Genomic DNA, 14,753 nt, shown 5'->3' on the forward strand with positions numbered 1-14,753 from the left:
TGCGTCACTCTCAATCTGGGACCTGAGTGAACTGCCCCTCCTTCCCAACCTTCCCCAACCGACCCCATTTTCCCTCCGGAGGAAGGAACTAAAAGTTCGGAAAGCTATGAACAACATTTTCATTTTTAAATGTATCTACCGGTAGTAATAAATGTCACCCCCTAGAAATAAGTTCTGGCCAGCTATTCTTCCTGTTTGCAATTTTACAGTGAAAGCTTGGTGGTTAAGTGCCAGACCAAATCCAAAGATCTTGGGTTTGATGGCCTGCTCATTCCTTGGATTTTTATCTGTCACTTTTCACTTAATTCAAATATGGCAATGTTTATTAATAAGAAAAATGCAACAGTGCACTGTGGTTCAGAATCCCAGTTCAACTGTAGGTCCTGGTGGGGTAAATCAGTTCAAAGATTGGAGAAGGCCAGCAGCATACCAGGACCGTGCCTAGTAAAGCTCTTTGTGGTATTCAACCCAACCCTACAGTTGATGACAGCTTCATCTTTTTCACAAGTTTTAAGTAGTGAAATGCGGCTCCAGTTAGAAGTACAATTTATTTGACAGAACCAGTTTCAAACCTGGCTGTTTCTCTGAACAAAGAGAGGAGGATTTCTAAGTTTTGTTTTTGGTTTACAGAATTACACATTTAGAACCAGTTTCCTAAGTATCTTCTGACTGGTTGAGACACAGTAAAGTATGTACATATATACACTCCTGGAAATTGAAATAAGAACACCGTGAATTCATTGTCCCAGGAAGGGGAAACTTTATTGACACATTCCTGGGGTCAGATACATCACATGATCACACTGACAGAACCACAGGCACATAGACACAGGCAACAGAGCATGCACAATGTCGGCACTAGTACAGTGTATATCCACCTTTCGCAGCAATGCAGGCTGCTATTCTTCCATGGAGACGATCGTAGAGATGCTGGATGTAGTCCTGTGGAACGGCTTGCCATGCCATTTCCACCTGGCGCCTCAGTTGGACCAGCGTTCGTGCTGGACGTGCAGACCGCGTGAGACGACGCTTCATCCAGTCCCAAACATGCTCAATGGGGGACAGATCCGGAGATCTGGCTGGCCAGGGTAGTTGACTGACACCTTCTAGAGCACGTTGGGTGGCACGGGATACATGCGGACGTGCATTGTCCTGTTGGAACAGCAAGTTCCCTTGCCGGTCTATGAATGGTAGAACGATGGGTTCGATGACGGTTTGGATGTACCGTGCACTATTCAGTGTCCCCTCGACGATCACCAGTGGTGTACGGCCAGTGTAGGAGATCACTCCCCACACCATGATGCCGGGTGTTGGCCCTGTGTGCCTCGGTCGTATGCAGTCCTGATTGTGGCGCTCACCTGCACGGCGCCAAACACGCATACGACCATCATTGGCACCAAGGCAGAAGCGACTCTCATCGCTGAAGACGACACGTCTCCATTCGTCCCTCCATTCACGCCTGTCGCGACACCACTGGAGGTGGGCTGCACGATGTTGGGGCGTGAGCGGAAGACGGCCTAACGGTGTGCGGGACCGTAGCCCAGCTTCATGGAGATGGTTGCGAATGGTCCTCGCCGATACCCCAGGAGCAACAGTGTCCCTAATTTGCTGGGAAGTGGCGGTGCGGTCCCCTACGGCACTGCGTAGGATCCTACGGTCTTGGCGTGCATCCGTGCGTCGCTGCGGTCCGGTCCCAGGTCGACGGGCACGTGCACCTTCCGCCGACCACTGGCGACAACATCGATGTACTGTGGAGACCTCACGCCCCACATGTTGAGCAATTCGGCGGTACGTCCACCCGGCCTCCCGCATGCCCACTATACGCCCTCGCTCAAAGTCCGTCAACTGCACATACGGTTCACGTCCACGCTGTCGCGGCATGCTACCAGTGTTAAAGACTGTGATGGAGCTCCGTATGCCACGGCAAACTGGCTGACACTGACGGCGGCGGTGCACAAATGCTGCACAGCTAGCGCCATTCGACGGCCAACACCGCGGGTCCTGGTGTGTCCGCTGTGCCGTGCGTGTGATCATTGCTTGTACAGCCCTCTCGCAGTGTCTGGAGCAAGTATGGTGGGTCTGACACACCGGTGTCAATGTGTTCTTTTTTCCATTTCCAGGAGTGTAATTAAAGTTGCAGTTTGAAAATGCTGCATGAAAAAAGAAAGAAAGAACTGCTGCTCAGAATGATGTCAAATTTGAACAGAATATTATTGAATAAGTGGAAAATGTTATGGAACCAAAAAGAATTTAATAAAAATCTTTCCACTATATGGTGTGTAAACATCATAACGTAAATAGATTCCACTACAAATGACAGATGAATCACAATATGATGGCTATGGTGTGAGTTGCACATTAAACCAACCGTACTATGCAATGTGCATGACCACACAAGTTTGGTACAGCTAGTTAGCTCTTACTACATAGGATGGGAAAAATCAGTTTTTGATTGTCATGAGACTGGTGCAACACAAATTCAATACTCTGTCGATCGTTTTCAGCCACAAGTTGAAATCGATAAACAGAATGTTCCACAACAGATAGAAATGTCTTGGGGATAATGTTCAGAATGTGTTGCTCAGTGTGTGCCTTCAGTTCAGCTGTATTTGTAATCAGAGAACAGAACAAAGCATCTTTCTGATAAACCCACTGCATGAAGTCGTAGTGATGATTATCAGGTGATCTGGATGGCCACAGCAAAGGGAAATGATGGCTGATTATTCCAGCAGTTCCAAAATGCCTCTGCAGCAGCTGCTTTACTAGCTATGCAATATGTCAAGGAGTGCCATCTTGCACAAAAATGATCCTACCCACATATGCATGCTGCTGAAGGCCTGGAATGACATTGGTGCACGGAAGGCTCTCAGAGCATTTACTAGTGATGGTACAGGCAACAGGACCCGCAGGACTCATCTCCTCAAAAAAATATGTCCCTACGATAAACGATGCCGTCAACCCGTGCTATACAATTACCTTTCCAGAATGAAGTGGTAACAGTTGATATGCTTTACTGCAGGTCGGCATGAAGCAGCACCTGAAAATGAGTAAATTTTTCGTGAATTCCAATGCAGAATGTTTCGTAGAATTTTATGCACCATGCTCACAAGCATGTCCCAAGTTCAGGAAATTCCCCTTGCACTGCATGTTTGCGCACCACCATCTGACCCCTCCTGCAATGCTGACACCAGATCAGTTGTTGTCCTCCGTCTACCACCCTGCACTTCAAAACAGACTTTCTTTTCAAATTTCATAATCTTTTTCTCCAGACACTGGGCAAACACCGGACCAACCCATGAGTGTTCAGAACTTCTGCACAGCTACTGGCACTCAGTCACTATTCTTGTGAAGTGCTTTACCAGCACCGTGCAATACTGCATTGAGACAGTCATGCTGAGAATCTCAGATGCAAACTGAGGAAAGACCGTGCACCCCTCATCTTTTACTTTGCATGTTCTGCTCCTACAGCACCACATAGTGCATTATTATTATTATTATTATTATTATTATTATTATTATTATTATTTTCACCCCCTCATAATGTTTCTGCCTTCTTCAATAATATTCCATTCAAATTTGCTGTCATTCTGAACAGTGGTTCTTTCTTTATATCATTTTGAAACTGGAACTTCAGTTATAATCACCCTGTACAATAAAGTTAATATTTTCACTTTTCATTGATGAGGCGTCAGTGACATTTCTTGATCTTGCATAAAATGATTACAAATTTATTTTGTAAAGAGGAGCAAACTACAAGGAGAGATGGTAATATTTTAAAGGATAATTTTGTGTATCTTTAAGTCATCTGTATTCTACAGGTAGTGGTAGTTTTGATTGCCCTCTAGATCCTTAAAATGTTTTAGGATTTGTAAATAATCAATTGGTAATTTCACCTTTGTCTATCTTTTTCAGAGACTGCAGTGCATAACATGGGGTGTATTTCCAGCAAAACTGACATCAATGACCTTCACCCCAATGTTTTTCAGGTAAATGATGACTTTGTGTTATAGTGCAATGACATGAAAACCACACCCATTCCTTCCCAATAAGAAATGTCACTAGTTTTACAATTAATAAGCACAAAAAAATTGTACCAAGCCTCTATGACATCTCTGCTATCCCCACTTGGATGCAAATGAAACTTTTAAAACTTCACTTTCCTATTACTTTGGCATGTTCTCCAACTGGTTTAATCCAAGCCCTTACCATTTAGTCTTTTTTTGTCTGTGCTGCACGCTAAAAATGTTTGTCTGTTGTATAGTAATGCTTAATCAGAAAATGATGCTCCTCTTACATTGATACTAATATATAACTGCCACATACATCATATTACTGTATTTTTTCATAGTTCCTTGTTTACAAAAACTAGCAGTGTATAACATTTTGAAAGCAGTTCCACCCCTATATTAATTTCTTTTTCCCTCAATACCTTCATTCAGCATAGTAAAAATGTTATACATTTTTTTAGTAATTACTTAATTTTGCTTCTTTATATCGTGTAGAAGATTCACTTATGCCAGTAAACATAAATGACAACACAGAACCGACCAGAAAAGATGTTATACATAGGTTACATAGTGATGTGAAAAAATCTTATTTGTTTGGCGACTTCTCAGCTGTGCTTTCATATTTTTTGGTACAGCTAGCTTTTTAAACTATCTTTATTCATACAAATTTTCATTTTGTTTATACTTTTCTTGTTTACAAAATGACATGGTGCATTTGTTAAGGAAACAGGGTACTTTTCCGCCTCAATGTTACGTAAAAATCATCACCTATTTCTTTCAGGCATTGTTTATGATGTATATGTTTTACAAATTTTTTGTTGATATCAGGTAATGCAGCACACTTTCTACAAAAATTAGAAGTACTTTGAATATTTTTGAACCTGCTTAGGGTTATTAAAAAAATTACAAAGAAACTGATGAAATTTTTTTCCAAAATGCTTCCTCAAATTGAGGTACCATTTAATCCAATGTTATACATTTGAAGGAGAGACAATTTTTACCAGACTTGCATGACATGATGGCTGAGGTACTAAACCCATTTAATTCCGCATATTATGTATATTACAGGAATAAAAAATATCACTTCTTTCATTTTAATTTTTATAATTTTTTTCCCAATAAAAATGTTATTTTTTCTATAATTTAGTTGTTTCTGCAATAAAGCTTAGGTCTACTACATACTATTGCAAGTTACAGAAAAAAAATTAGAGTAATGCTTTATAAACTTTCGGAAATATTTGTACCTGAATTGTGAAAAATACAACTTGCGGGAAACTGTGAATGAAGATATGAGTCCAATTAAACTGTGCCTCAGAACATTCCTGAAGCATATATTAGAGCCACATTTTATGCCTAAATTTCTCAGGACTTCCAACGTTCCTATCACTCCATCACTGAAACATATTGCTGCATCTAAAACCAACTTTTAATGTATTTAGTCCTACAAAAACATTCTTGGGTAATCTTTCCCATATGAAGTGGTTGAAACTTTCATTTGTATTCTGAGTGCCCCCATGAAGACATTTACTAAGCAAAACAGGGTCACTAAGGTTTCTAAAAATTAGTGTTATTTCATTCATAACAGGCTCAGAAAGAGAATGCTTATGATAGTGCATTTGCCCACTTTCTTTTGAGTTTTGGTAACCCCACCAAGAATCTGCTCCTTTAGGGCAAAGTCCATCTGAGGACAACTTATGAAAGTAGGTGGTCCATACAGCTTTTTTTCTCATTACTGTAACATCATTCAGAGGTGCAGCTCGTCTAATGGCCAGTTCATAATAAGTCTGAAGAAGTTCTATTCCAGTTTCTGTCAGTGTGCTTCGACCAGACAGAGATTTTCCTTCAGATAGCAACTTTCCTTTCATTTCTCTTCTTAGCTTCCTCAATCTAGCACCCATCCTCCTTTGCACATGTCCACAACACTCCATTTTTGTTACCATGGTATCACTATAAACATTTAACTGATTAATTTTATTTAAAGCTTTGGAGTCCCCATCACCTACATACTTCGTATATCTAATGTTATAAACAGGCACCAACCTCTGAAATATTTGCAGAGCTCCATCACACTCCATACCTCCACTGTAACCATCATAATTCTTAGAACACTGATGTTCAATATGTTCTTCAGTGTTACCATGGCAAGTATGGCACTACTTAGATAAGCACTCAACATCAACAACTTTCCCATTCTCCAGAGAAGTAGCACTTACAACACCATTCAGGGAACGATGTCCTCGATGATGCCATGTCCCATCAAGTGCGACAGCAATGTTCCTGGTTCCAATAATATTTACAGTTTCTTCTACTGCACATTTCATAGATGCCTTAGACACAACCATCAAGGCACCTAAAAGCATTTTTATATACTTGCTGAACCTACTGGGAGGAGGAGGAAGGTCCATCAAACCATAGAACGTTTGAGCAGCTTTTTTTTTTCCTTTTCCTATTGCCCTCATTGCATACACTAACTTCAAATTCACATCATATGAATTATGCAAAATGTTCAAAGTCATTTTCGAGGTAGATTTATTGCAGGATCTACACAGAACAACTAATTTTGACACTAAACCCTTCCTGCTACTTTGCTGTTCAATTATTTTCAGACGGCCTGCACCATCACATTGTTTACATTTTGCCACTTTCTTTATCAAAGAAGATAAGATGCCCGCATCAACAACAACAAATCCACTACAAACAGTGTCATTGTTAACACCAAAATTTGAATCACCAGGAGGCATGCCATGTGGGAGTTTCTTCCCTGAAGAACTGATACATAGGTTACTTTCAGCAGTGTGGCTTGCTTTGTTTGTGAACTGGTTACCAGGGAATTTCCTTTTATTGAATTTCTTGATGCGTAGCATAGTTCATATTTATTGCATACTAAAGGATATGTACTTCCACAAATATATGTAGCACTTGGGCAACAAACATTTAGTAACATGTGAACAAACTGCTTCAGCAAAACAAAAGTAACTACTAGCAAAGATAATCATTTACAGACACTAAAAACCTGCACTGTTACCAACATATACAATGTATCATTTATATAATCGCTGCAAAGAGAAGATTCACAGTTCTCTTCGAAATTATACTGGTTTCTGTAACAGAAATAAAGTGGACGTGGCAGCATACATGATCGTAACTTTAAAATTTGGTATATATAGGTCATTTTTCATTTGATACCCTACAATGTATACATCAATATAATCAGGAAAGATTATAGAATTTAATAAAGTCATAAAAAATTTCAATTTTTCCACCATTTATAAGTACCCTGTATCCTTAAGACACAATTTACATTCCAGAGGATTGGGATGCAAATCCTTGTTAAGCCATCCACATTTAAGTACTCTATGATTTCTCTAAACTAGTTTTAGTCTTCTATGGTTTTCCTAAATCAATTAGGCAAATTCTGGGGTAGTTCCCTTGGAAAGGACACAGCTATTTTTTTCCCATCCTAGCATGTATCCTGTCTTTAATTATCTAGTTTTCAGCGTCAGTGGGGCATTAAACTCTAATCTTTATTAATTTTTGCTGTACTCTCTTCCCTTGATGAATTTTAATCCACCAGCACTGATCCCAGTCGTGAAGTATACGCCACAAACACTCTGATTTGGCTGGCCACTCACCACATTTTCCTGTTTATTTGCTACTCACCCCCCCCCCCCCCCCCCCTGCCAAATTCCACAGTGGCTTCTACTTCTTTTCGCACTGTCTCATGTTGAGCGTGTTAACGTTCTGAAAGTGCTGTCAGTTGAGCAACATTTCTAAGTTCTACACAATGTCTTCCTTTACCAGTAAAGCAATATATGTAGTTTCCATTTAATGTGACATCTTCCCTGCAAACATATTTATGTTATCTTGTTTATAATTCTGTTCTTCACAAAGCAGTTGTATTTCAGCAATACTCTCAGCTGAATATTTAGCTATTGAGTGATACTATACCTGTTTTGGAACTGTTTACAAAATAATTATTATTTGTTTCATTAGCAGTCAAACATTCATGGGTATTTTGTTCTAGGAGCATCCTAAAGCATTCTCCACTTATGCTAAAACACTTTTGTAATATTTTATTCCATTTGCAAAACATTGTTTAAATTCATCTCATATTATTCTTGACAGTACCTCTGTCTGTTTTTCCTTCATCTCAGCAAACATCAGCAAAACGTTCCCTTTCATGTTTCTTTTCATTCTAGGAAATAAAAAAAAATTGCACGCGGCATGGTCAGTGAGTATGGGGGATAAGGAACAGGATCATGCCATTTTTGGTCAATTGACTGCCCCGAATCAAGGCTGCATCCACCACACACTGTTGCACAATCTATTCAGAACTCCCAAGTAGAAAAAATGGTTCATTGTCTGACCCTCAGGAACAAACTTTGAATGGATAACTCTTCTCACATCGAAAAAACAAATCAGCGTTGTTTTAATGTTTGATTTCACCTGCCGGGCTTTCTTTGGGTGAGGGGAACTTGAAGTCTTCCACTGGCTTATTTGTCACTTTGATTGAGGATTGTAAGCATAGCTTCAGTTTTTGTCACCAGTGATAATTTTTGAAAAAAAAGTTTGGACCATTTAGGGACCCCCCCCCTTTTTTTTTTTTTTTTAAGCACAGCAATGGCATGAATTCGGCAGCCACCCTTTTCGTTCTCAAATCTTCTGTCACAAATCACTGCACTGAACTCCAAGTCACTCCCAACAGCTCCACAATTCTCAACATTTTCATTTGTTTGGTCCTTGGAAGGACGACTAGAATGAAGTTTGTCATCAGTTTACATTTCACAATTTTTGAAATGGGAAAACGCCTAAAATGCTTGAGTTTTCCCTATAGCATCATCCTATACGCCATTTTAACATTTCAGGGGTTTCTGTTCCCTTTTTCCCTAGCAGAAAGCAGAACTTCACTGCCACACACTGTTCATGGAAATCAGCTGTTGCAAACACGACAATCACACAAAACAATTGTCAGTATAAACTCTGCCAAACCTAATCCTGACCTTATTCAGCAGTGGTGCTCTGCTTACTGACCCTGGAATGTTTGCTCTATGTGCACCTAGCAGCAAAATGCAGTACTACAGAAACTCTGTCCACAAAAAAATTAGTCTGTTTTGTTCTTGGGGGTGGGGGATGGTATCTCGTCATATAATAGCTATGTGGTGTTGGCCACAGGCAGCTGTGTTCTAAAACTTTGTCCAATCATGGCACAAAATATTTAAAGAATCTGTGTAATGCACTTTATAATATAGCACTATAGACTTATTTAAATAGGTATATTATTTTACTGATGAAGAAATGTAATCAATCAATTACATTTCAAAGTGTCCACTTATCTTATTATCATGTGCCACTGCTTTCAATTTGTTGCATGTCATCATCAGTTTCAACTAGTTTTCACTGATAAATAATCTCTGATAAGATTTACCTATCAATTTGAATGTTTTTATATGTTACTTCACAGGTGATAAATGTGGATGAAGCTGGTAACAGATTAAGCTCAGGTCAGTTGGAAATTACAGAGAGTCACCTCATATTTTATCAGCGGAAGAAGGAACCAATAAAATGGCCTCTTCGTAGTCTGCGCCGTTACGGCTTCGACGCAGAACTCTTCAGCTTTGAATCGGGCCGTCGTTGTCCCACCGGTGCTGGAATTTACGCATTTCGTTGTCAGCGAGCAGAACAACTCTTCAATCTCCTGCAGGCTAAAATCCTCATGCGCAACAATGCCAGTGAAGATACTGTATCCAGAGAGTTTCCTGTTGCCTCTAACCCAGGCCCAATTTTTCCGACACGCATCAATGTACCATCATCAGACGGAAACTACCTCGATCCTGCTCCAGTGCGAAGGGGAAGTCGCACAGGACAGCCGACAAGTATAAGATTTGTGTCACAAAATAGTGGAGTGTCTACAAGATTGAGCAGTGTCGGAAGCAGTAGTAATGGTCCCATAAGCCCACAGGGCACAGCATCTCCTTCTCCTCCCCCTGTTCCTATACCTATTCCTCATCCACTTCCACCGACACCAGTAAGCAATTCTGCAAGTGCAACATATGTTAATGAAGAGTTATTTTCTTCTGCAACAGATAACTTTGCCATTCCTTCAGTTCTAGAAAGTAATAAGAAATTAGCAGCTCGTCCTCTGTTTCATATAAATGGAACAACTCCAGTAAAACTGTCACCAGCTGTAGAGTGTGACCCTAGGATGCCCCACCTCCTTCCCAGCACAATTTCCTCGTGCGAGATTAGCACAACTGTCACCACAACCCATTCTGATGCTGTAAAACACCCTCAGAGTAATTCATCTGGATCCTATGTAAATATTGATGTTAGTAATGTACCTTCATTATTGGCAGGTAATGTAACAGAAGACACAAATTACGCACAGCTTGATTTGTCAGAGACTCAACAAGGACACCTGTATATGAATGTTATTCCTGGCACTGACATTCTCAAAGCTACAGAAACAAATAATGGCAGCTCATGGAATAAAACTACGTTCCCTAATTGTATTGTATCTATGCAACAAAGTGAAATGGATGTGGATGAACCTAGACATTGTTATGCAAACCTTGAACCTGGCAGTATTGAAGTTCCTTTGTCCCTTTTACCAAAAATGCCAGTTCAGCCACTTACCCAAATTCCAGCAGTTGATAAAGCATCTTCAGCTCAGAACCATCAATCTCACTCGATAACACCAACACTGGGCCAGTATCGACAAGTCAACTATATTGTCCTTGACCTGGATCAGAGTAGAGATTCTTCTGCAAGCAGTGCTTTACAGCAGCAGCAAACATCTCCATCTAGTTCTACTAGTCCTGCAACAGGATCAGTATCAACAGAATCTCCACACCGTGGCTCGGAAGGCTATGCCACAATAGATTTCAATAAAACTGTTGCACTTTCACATTCTGTAAATCCTAGCATAGACAATGACAGTGAAAGTTCTCGTAAAACGAGGCACAATTCAACTATTAGTGATTTAGTATCAGCTCCTGCAATAAATAGCCCCACAGAGTAAAAGAAATGTATTTTCTTTTTCCATCGATGATATTTTGAGAAGAAATTAGGAAATTATTCCTTTTTTCGCGGGTGTATAATTAGTCCAAAGATTGACTGTACCAAAGATATTTTTAGACTTAATGAGGATTTTGAAGCATATTATTGAATGAGCCTATTGGAATGTGTCCAACATGAAGTTCATACATCGAATTGTTTACATTGTACAATAAGAAATATAACATATATATACATATATATTTTTTGCATGATAGCCCAAAGTGTAAATAATGCCAAAGAGATAATAATGCAATGTCTAGCCCCACTTTGGGGTGATTTTTAACTGCAGTGCTATATATACAGATATACACACATACATATACATATAGTTACATGTAAATTTGAGAGATATTGTGTGCCTGATTATATATTACATGTTGTGTGTTATACAAAATAAATGTGTATATTAAACTAACACCATAATTGTTTCACAACCTTCAACCCTCATATATTGGCATTTGGGTCATTGTTGGTGTCAGTTAAAAATTTTTGTCTATGAATTGTATTATCCATGATTCTGCAAGGTGCCTAGTTTTATACCGGGTACTTGCAAGTGTAAAGAACAGCTGTTTGGTCTGGTATTATTCCTGTACATATTCACACAAGCTGAACCACAACTTGCAGTATAATAATATTGTGAGTCACAGAACGTATCTAACGAGGAACCCCTTGAGTGCTAGGTCGCAAAAGGCCAATGATGTTTACGGTGTTCGACACCCCACATATGGTCTACCATGCAACCACAGTATTTGCTGCTAAGTGGTAACAGGGGCAGGACTGGAGGTGTCCAATGGTGAGCACAGTATTACACTACAGAGGTAGTTGAACTGCGTAGTCAAAAAGTAACTCACAATGTTGTTAGTGGTGTTGATACAAAACAGAGCAATGGCAATAATCTACAATAACAGTTGCCAAAGTTGACATTTCATAAGAAAGGAATCCAAGGAGTGTCACAGATTGATGAAGAAATGATAGATGAACTATTAGCGTTTCTGCAAGATGAGTCAGTGGAATGTGTAGTGTCATTTACGGTCGACTGTGCAGACAGTGTACATGAGGGCCCATGTAGTTCATCATACTTGTTGGATAGAGAGCCACAAATCCCATCTCCAGTGAAATGTAGTAAAGAACAATATTTGTCCAAGGAAGTGGTACTGAACATAACTACATACATGGCAGATCATCCACAGCATAGTAAAAAAATAATTATGAACATTTTGGATAAGTCCACAGCAATATGACCATGTAATACATAAAAAACTATGGATGTTCAAGGGAGGACAAGGCGCATTTGTTACGAAAACTGGTGTTTGCACGTTTAAAGGATACTCGATGCAATTTACAAGATGTGGGTGATAGTGACGTGCTATGTTATGCACAACAAATTGCACACAACATAGATTTAGTGATTTCAAGGGGAGCAGTGGATGGTTGCATAACTTCAGACCTCAAACAGGGCCACAGAATTGGAAGACAGAAGACAACAAAATTTCCAACAAAGCATAAACTTGATGATGCATAGCAGACTACGGAATTGGCCTGAAAATTTGTAGATGAGATAAACAAACTTATCCCATCATTCAGTAAGGAACTTGTTTTCAACTCTGACCTATCGGGATTTAAGGAGGAAATGCATATGAATGGAACTCTAGAAATTAGAGGTACCGAGAGAGTTGTACCAAGATCAACTAACATCAGTGCCTTATCACATTCATATATAATTACGCCAACTGTTAATCTCGATGGTAAATCGGGATTTTGCAGGGGCAGTAGGGAATATTTACGCAACAGCAAGCAAGAGTGGGAAAATGGGTGTAAAAGAACTACAACTGTGGTAGGAGCACTGTTTTGGGTGAATAGCTGGTCAAAATAGCTTGCTTTTGCTTGATTCGTGGTCTACATATAAAAATCATACTCCTTTAGAGCGCACTATTCCTCCTGCAAAGTGACATTGCAACTCGTATCACCTGGAACCACTGGACAAATTCTGCCCCTGGCTGTTTGTTTTTTTCATGCCTATAGCACATATTATTGGACTATCTGCAGCTATGCCTTGAAGGGTAGCAAGTTTCACAATAAGCTCTATGACAAACTGTTTCGCATTTGGTTGCATGCCGTCACATTCCAGGAGTTCTCATAATCCTGTGTTCCATCAGTGTGATTCTATATGCATTTCTCAAGAGTGGCTACCAGGCCTAACCTCCTCCACAGTTTGTAACTCCCAAGGAGTTTGCCTTCAATCTTGATGGTGCAAACCTTTTTTAGCAGCCAGTATTTTTCCTGTCCTCATCATTAAACAACAGTTTCAAATGAGCTGTACTAAAGATTGAACTTACAACCTCACACTCAAGGGGTTCCTTGTAAATTAAATTTTCCTTGTGTCATTTCCTTACAGGAAAGACTGACAGATGTGTGGGGTTGGAAGTGTTACACCATTCGTATCCAGGTAAATATGATAAGTATGTAACAAAGATGTTGTCCGACGTAAAAGATGGCACACATTGTAAAGCTAGAGAACAGAGAACATCTGATCAGGATTAGTGTAGATAACTATTTTGACTTGACAGCTGTTGGACTAACAAAGCTAGACATCCATAAGAAGGCAGCCATTCTGTGCTTGTACTGCTCAGTTATGCTAGTGTGGACACTTTACACTTTCTTCAGCATATTAACTGACATCCTAGAAAGAGTCCCAATAACATATGGAGACAAGAATATTAACACAGTTGTTGTTGGTGAAATTAGTACTCTATATTATAAGACAGCTAGGCCAGGACATGGACCCAGTCAACAAAAACTGGATTTCAATATTTCATGTAGTTACTGACCAAATTTAAAAATTAAAGCTGCTGTCATAATCTACTCATTAAGAGCTATTATCTTATGTCAAAGGTTTAACAATTCTTCTTCTTCTTCTTCTTTCGCTTATGCCTTGTCCTGCAGCCTTTGCAGGATCGGCATTGTTACAGTCGGATTTGGCATGGTTAATCGAAAGGGTTGACCGGATGCCCTTCTTGCCGCCACCCCGTATCGCTCTGGGACGGAATCAGTGTACCCCAGCTGTCTGCGTGTAGTGTAAATCATGGAATAGTGCAAACATGTACCAGATGTCTGCGAGTCATGTAACGGAGCCGGGACGTGGGGACCTGCCTGGTATTCACCTAGTGGGATGTGGAAAACCGCCTAAAAACCACATCCAAGCTTGTCAGCACTCCGGCCCTCGTCACTAATCTGCCGGGCGGATTCAATCCGGGTCCAGCGCGCCTACCCAAGTCCAGGAAGCAGCTCATTAGTGCTCTCGGCTAACCTGGCGGGTGTCAAAGGCTTAACACTACAAATCAAGTATTACAGTTAGAAACTGTGTATATCTCTTGAGGCAGCATAACTTGCGGTTCACAAATTACCAGATTATATTCATCCAGTACACACACACAAATAGATGAAAGGACTAAAATTTATCTCCTGCTACAGCTTCACTGTTCGTGCAGTAAGACTGCAGCATTACTCATGATATTTGAATTTATTACTTCTTTACTACAAACACTATTCACAACACATTTTGGATAAAATATCCAAATATACCACAGAATGTGCCTGCAGAATTATATCATTCTACAACACATTGAGTTGTGTCAAAAACTAACTTTTGTTTAAAACAGAGTGCAAATTACCCAGACTGTACTTATCCAG

At 40.0% G+C, this 14,753-nt stretch overlaps 1 protein-coding gene across 3 annotated transcripts in view; it reads left to right on the forward strand.

Annotated features, from left to right (window-relative positions):
- The window catches only part of LOC126195222 (fibroblast growth factor receptor substrate 2), a 45,546-nt gene extending 34,068 nt beyond the window's left edge, over nucleotides 1-11,478 (forward strand). For all 3 annotated transcript variants that reach the window (XM_049933745.1, XM_049933744.1, XM_049933746.1), the window contains 2 exons: nucleotides 3,913-3,986; nucleotides 9,469-11,478. In XM_049933745.1, the coding sequence (XP_049789702.1) occupies nucleotides 3,930-3,986; nucleotides 9,469-11,025 (1,614 nt within the window). In that variant the 5' untranslated portion in view covers nucleotides 3,913-3,929 and the 3' untranslated portion in view covers nucleotides 11,026-11,478. The remainder of the gene's footprint in view (nucleotides 1-3,912; nucleotides 3,987-9,468) is intronic.
- Nucleotides 11,479-14,753: the final 3,275 nt, after the last annotated feature.

Source organism: Schistocerca nitens, chromosome 7 (assembly GCF_023898315.1).
Source record: "Schistocerca nitens isolate TAMUIC-IGC-003100 chromosome 7, iqSchNite1.1, whole genome shotgun sequence".
NCBI classification, from domain to species: domain Eukaryota; kingdom Metazoa; phylum Arthropoda; class Insecta; order Orthoptera; family Acrididae; genus Schistocerca; species Schistocerca nitens.